The 6,753-nt window shown below is 38.0% G+C and overlaps 1 protein-coding gene across 1 annotated transcript; it reads left to right on the top strand.

The window, feature by feature from the left end:
- Positions 1-1,680: 1,680 nt before the first annotated feature.
- Positions 1,681-6,753, top strand: LOC116297645 (uncharacterized). Its single transcript, XM_031705905.2, has 6 exons — positions 1,681-1,879; positions 1,972-2,385; positions 2,846-2,902; positions 3,490-3,684; positions 4,009-4,185; positions 5,508-6,753. The coding sequence occupies exons 2-6, from the start codon at positions 2,004-2,006 to the stop codon at positions 5,810-5,812; spliced, it is 1,116 nt and encodes a 371-aa protein (XP_031561765.1). The 5' UTR covers positions 1,681-1,879; positions 1,972-2,003; the 3' UTR covers positions 5,813-6,753.

Here is a 6,753-nt window from a genome sequence, read left to right as displayed (position 1 = left end):
TCCCTCTTTCATTTCAGAAGAAAACGAAAAGTTGTTGGCTTTTAGCACATGCGGTATCTCGTTTTAAGGAAGTTCACGGGCTTTGTTCGCCAGCAGCCGTCCTACGCATACGTTTAGTGCGTGCGCACTCATCGTGATGACGTCATCCGAATGTTTTGATGGGCAAAATATCAAGGAAACCCATTTTTCACTTCTTTACGGCAAAATATCTCGGCAACCAATTCGGTGACCCCCTTTTTTCTTTGTCTTAAAATCAAGATACTACCAAAACCTACAAAATATATAAATATTAAAAAAATCTGATAGCAAGGGAAGGATTTAACGGTTAATGCCGTTCCATGGTCTGTATTGGGCTTTTAAGTTGTGACGTATTTCCGGGACCAATCACACAAAAGATCGCTAAAATCTTGCCACAACTTATTCACAGGATTTATTCTCTACCTTCAACAATATATTAGATGTAATATGAATAGAAAATCCTACTATGAAGAAAAAACACAGAAAAATGTCTGTAGAAGTAATGATTAATTTGAACCCGGAAGTCGTTTTGCGTTCGAATCACGTCACACTTAACAGCTCTATTGGGCTTGTTACTAGAGACGTCATTTCCAGTATCTCGCGGTGTGTTTCAATGCTGAACAGCGGGCCACGCTCATGGAAATCAAGTTCATATCTCTTACTTTTTTATTCCAATGAATACAAGGATTTGAAGGATTCCAAGGATTGTGTTGGTACTATGTGTCCTTAGAATCCTCTTATTGCTAAAGCGCCCATACACGAGTCATTCCACTTACGAATGATTTTGTTATGCTTGCTGATGCATGGTTCTAATTCGCTGGTTTTATGATTTATGAGTCAGTTCCTTATTCTTTGTTCATCAACTTCTAATATATGTTTTTTACGCTTCAATAAAGTCTAAAATCTAACGCCTCTTAGAAATCTGTTTGAGAAAAGTGAAGCAAAAAAAAGGTGAAAAAATTACGACGGAAAGAGAGAAATGAAAGAATACAGTTAGAATGACAAACACTGTTTGACAGACAGACAGGCAGCAAAACAGACAGACAGACAGATAGAAAGACACAGACAGACAGATAGACAGACAGAAAAACAGGAGCGAGACAGGCAGCAGATTTAAAGATCTTGGGCCGATCAACGCTGTCATCAGTCGTAATTCGATTTTTTCTCTAAACCATTAACACAAAACCAGTAATTGTAAATTGTTGGTAGTGGTTCACTGTTGGCTCTCTCGTCATATGCGATGGCCTGATCCCCGAGGAAACCCCCTAGATTACTTACATATAGAACATTACGTGTTCTTAAGTTATTCCGGTTTATTTGATTATTTTCAAATCACCATGCCTACGAAGATAATGAAACATACGACATGAAGTCAATCATTCGTGTCTTCCCCGAGGGGTACTGGAAAGGGCGTACAGAATAGCGCGTACGATTTAGAAAATATTGGATCGTAGCTTTTGACTTACTATATTTACCCCCACGCTGATGACCTTCTTTACAGAAACATTTAACTTATTAATATTCCAGAAATATGAATTTATTTTGAGCACACTACTAATGCTTTGTTACCCCACCCCACCCTCCTAAGTAGAAAAAATGTTTCATGAGGAATCTTTGTTGCGTTACTTATGAGCGCTTGATATTGTTATTCTATCTTACGCATAGTTGAACTTTAAGTCAATAACAAGTCGCAACATCTTAGTTAGAGCTGCATTTGCTTACCATCACAAGCAGACGATTATCCAGCCCAAGAGGCAGTGGTCTTCGATGTTTCCCTTCAAATCATGCATGTTTTAATCTACCCTCGAGTGGAATCATCTCAACCTTGGGCTTACGACTTGTATGACAGAATTTTTAGACTGTAAGTTTTTTGATTTCGTTCAACTAACATTTATCTCGTAATTCTATACAAGTAGTTAATTTTGTGGTCCGACTGATCGTTTATTTTTACAGAACCATAAGCTGACCAAACACCATCCAATCTCATGACATCTCATTCAATCCAAGACTGCATTTCTTGTCTCAAATCCCAAACGTCTGCAAACCAAGTTCCTAAAGTATTTAACGTCTTGCAAGACTTCGAGGAGTCCGGATTGGACCCACTTCTGGGAACATTTTCCAACATTCTGGGAAGAGACACAATCCCACATGTCTTAAGTTTCTTGAGGACTTTTAGAGTTCTTGATGTATCAGACTGCGAGCTCATCACCAATAGAAATGTTCATAAAACAACACAAGAGGAAATAATGGCTTTAGTGGACAGGCTGAATACAAAGGGGCCCCATGCATATTGGTTCTTTGTACACGCAATGGAATCACTAAACCAAGACTTTTTCGATCAAATGCATGGGAAAATTATTTGCTGTGGTGAGCTAGTATATCGATTGCTAATGATTTTCTCTTTCATGATTTTCTTTGCACTCGGAAGCTAGTGTTGTTATTTTTTTACTAGGATTCTTATTCCCAAGAATCTTTCAATCTCCAAATCACCTTCATTATGCATTCACATTACGCTATCAATCAGCTAAGCAGCAATCCCAATGATGTCATTTATGTCGTAGCTTGATGCGGAAGAGAATTACGATTTACTCTTAAAGTTTTCTAGTTTTTTTCTTTATCCATTTGTTTTATGACTATTAAATTAACAAGGATTAACAAGCATGGCATAACCATGGCTCATGCAAAACTAGTAAAGGTTATCCATAAGATACCTAATACGGGCGCTATAATTACCAAATCTAGTACAGATCAGATGACAACGAAACGTCATCTTGTATCAATTAGTCTTTTAAATCATTTGAACAAAATATTTCATTTATTGTTTCAGTTTGTGAAGATGTCGCTCAAAACTACAACCTTGTGTCTCAGAAGGAAATCGTAAAAGGTAATTGATTAAGTGATCGAAATTATCGATTATTATCATGTTATGGAACATGAGAAAACCCATAACGATTAAGAGGTCGCGAACAAATCATCGATATTTTTAGCACCCGGATGACCTTGCAGCAGGGTTCCTTGGTGACGGAGTGCGGGCTAACATTCTTGCCTAATAGATGTCTGAGGATTAAAATAGAAAAATATAATAACATACATCTTTAAATAAACTTTTTTGACGTGGTTAGTAAAAGTATACATCCACATGATTGTATTGTAGTATTATTAGATAAATCACGCCGGGTTTATTTCGCGTTCCTGCGCCTCACGCCGAGCAAATGTATCAAACCACTACATACTAGATAAATGTTAACAATATTGTTTTTAAAACGTCATGATTATTATCTTATTCAATGGTGAAGGTAGAGGTTTAGGCCAGGGTTGGGAATGTGTAATGGACCAAAGATTTCCGCGCGTAAAGACCATCTAGTGGCGTATGATTGCGGACTGGTTTTAAACTTTGCATATACAAATTTGCTTCTCAGATCGATTTCCATCTAACCAGATAATAAATCAAATTATCTCCTTCCATCGCAGAATGTTTGTCAACGGAGCCATCGGTTCAAATTTCCAAGCAAAGAGAAATGATAAACGATCTGCTTGGACGTGTCGAACAGCTGAAAGTTAGTTTCTCGTATCTGGAGAATAGTATTACGGACATCATGGACAAGATGAAACCCTTCCCTGGCATGGTGGGAAACATCTCCCAACGGGTCAGAAATGAAATCAAAGGTATAATTAATACGCTTTAGTTTTTTAAGTCCATAAATCAGGCGCGTTCATTGGTCAACATTAACGTCTTATGCTGTTATATTCACCTACAAGGTGAATGTAACTCTTGCACGCGCACGTTCGTTTGTTGATTTGTGCTGTTTGCAGAGATCATAGACTTTGAACAAAAAAAATCATCTCATCCATTGCACGCATTCCTTTTTTGAGCATGTCTAGGGCACACAGACCACAACCTCTCTGCGGGAATTTTTAAATCTTCAAAACAGTACTGAATGGATCAATTGTAGTCGTAAATAATTGAGGGATAATCTGCTTGATTGACAGATGTCATTCAACACCCCGGTGCTGATGAAGAAGTTGGTAGCCACACAAATGTCGGTGTCATTAAACGCCTTAAAGTAAAATGCTCACAATTCAGAAGACAAATTGAATGTAGATTACACTCGCATTCAAGACAAGTTCAGGTAGACATGGACGATATTAAAAGTGATGCACTTCAAGGTATGTATGGGATAATAGACCTCTTCACCTTGGGCTTTGTTTTCCCATGTTATACCACATGTCATTTCCTAGAGTATCATTTCTTTGTTTGATGGTTTCTCAAGAGAAAGACACACGAATATGAATACAAATTATAAAATAATTGGGATAGTACGCGCGCTACGATTGGTTGGTTTGATGAGGGTATCAAAACACGCTCGCGTCATCCTTTACAAATACATCAGAATAATACGATATTTTTTTCGATCTTCTCGCACGTTTGTTATTTTATAAAACAAATCAAGAACAGTTTTCTGTGTTAGATACTCTGATCAAAACACTTGCTGGGATGTTGAGAAAACACGAGAGAAGCTACGCTCCTCTCGTGTTCTCTCAACATTCCGCGTGTTTAGATCAGATTATAAAGGACAGAAAACTGTTTTTGGTTTGTTAATCAAACAAAGAATAAAAATATTCTATTAGCCATTACGAGGCTGAGGAAAAAGCTGGGGCGAGTTCGCATTGCAATGCATTGTGGGACCGTTTAATAGACATATTTCCAAGATGGCGTCTATTCGTTCCCCTAAAACAGTCCCACAATGCACTGCAATGCCAACTTCTCGACTCAGTTTTTTTCTCGATCTTGGAATGGCTAATAGTTTCCGAATGAGAAGTGGCCAGAACTGGAAAACATTACACATGCCTTAGCAAAAGATATTTCTATAGTGCAGCATGACCTCAGAAAGGATTGAACATACACAAATCTCCCGGGGGGATACTACCACCCCAACTTGGGTAGGGGTGTGCCGCCAGGACCTCAAAACCCTGACCCTATCCCAGACCTAAAATTTTGATTTTACATACCCTACCCCAGACTAAAACTAAGAATTGTACACCCTATCCCAGACTAAAAGACGGAAAAGACGGTTATGCAATAGATTGCAATCAATATTTACTAACGTTTTTATTGTTTTTGTGCCGGAAGAAAGCGTCAGACAAAAATGACCAAATCGTTAACCCTATCCCAGACTAAAAGACCAAATCGTAACCCTATCCCAGACAAAAATGATACCCTACCCCAGACAAAATGTCAAAAAATGATACCCTACCCCAGACCCAAATGCCGAAAAACCATACCCTATAGGGCGGCACATACCCGTATAGCAAATATAGGGGAGTACCCCCCCCCCTCCCCCCGGGACAATTCTTAAGCATGGAAGGAAAACACTTGGCTTTTTACCTTACAATGACCATACTCCGGCGTCAATACCGAATTTCTATTACTTTATATGCATGCAGGAAAATGTTACGAATTCTTACGTATTTTTTCCTGGAATTTCCAGACATTGTGTGCAAAGAGCCGAAACCAATCGATGATGACAACAAAAGAGAAAGCAAAGAACTTCTCCCTTGTCGAACTTACGAAGACGTGTGGATCGAGTTCGAAGATCGCTGCTTTGAGACGCTGAGCCAATGCAATCCTTTTGTTGCAATTCAAAATTCTCTTGGAAATGTTCTTCTCTTTGGACAAAAACACAAAGCCAAGGTTTGTTGTGCTGTTGGTTTAGCAATTTGCATGAAAATAGCAGCATCGTATCTTCTGGAGTATAGTGAATGGACAGGCGGGCCTAGGCCTATGGTTACATAAACTCATGCATACCTCAAACAGTTAGACTTAGAACAGCCTCTAGACCCCTCGCAGCATAATCCTAATGCAGCTCAATTGAATGGAAGAAACAATTGAGCTGGTTTGAGAATACTGCTAGGAGTTTCATCCAAAACTCTCGATCCGCTAACTTCAACAAATCAGTCATCCTCCCTTCCTCTTCTTTTCATAAAATTCCTGACCTTTTTTAGCCAATATGACGGGGATTCAAAGACATCTTAGGACTGACCTCACCCTGTCTACGTTGCGAACTCAGGTCAGGATGTTTTGCTGGCGGGTACGTTTGACCAGATATGTATAAATGAACTTGTATTTTGACTATTGTAGAGTAAATTATCTCGTAGTTCTGTTGAAGGAACTAAAGATTGATTATTTTCTAACGTAGCCTATGGGCCCTTTTCATAAGTATGGTGGATGCGAGGCTAACAAGTAAATACAAAGACATTCCCATTTTTCTCGATGGAATTTGTGGCATTTCTTTTGTATTGAATTCGAATACTACATACTAAATCGTGTGTTCCAAGATCGAAATGCATTTTGGGTCTTATGTAATATTGTCTTAAATAAATATTAATTATTTCTTTTGATGTTAGTGCATTCCATTAAAACAATACACTAACTACAGTAAAGACCAACTCCCAATATATTTACTTATCATTTTTTATTTCAAAATACCGGAACCCACAATGCCTTTTTGGTCTTGAGATACATCATTGAGTATGCAATATTAACTCGAAATTCTTGAAATTGAAAAATTTTTTTGAAATAGCTGTAAAATTAACAAAAGTATAGTAATATTATCAAGCCATAGTTGTAGCTGGTCTAACGATATTATGGCTTGCTGGCACATTTACCACTTTTATGAATTGTATATTTACCACTTCTATTATGAATTGTAAAGAAAATAAATATCAATGCTAGGA

This window comes from Actinia tenebrosa, unplaced genomic scaffold (assembly GCF_029948245.1).
Source record: "Actinia tenebrosa isolate PJP-AT-01 unplaced genomic scaffold, QUT_ActTen_1.0 PGA_scaffold13__45_contigs__length_12533684, whole genome shotgun sequence".
NCBI lineage: Eukaryota > Metazoa > Cnidaria > Anthozoa > Actiniaria > Actiniidae > Actinia > Actinia tenebrosa.
This window is presented reverse-complemented; position numbering and strand designations above follow the sequence as displayed.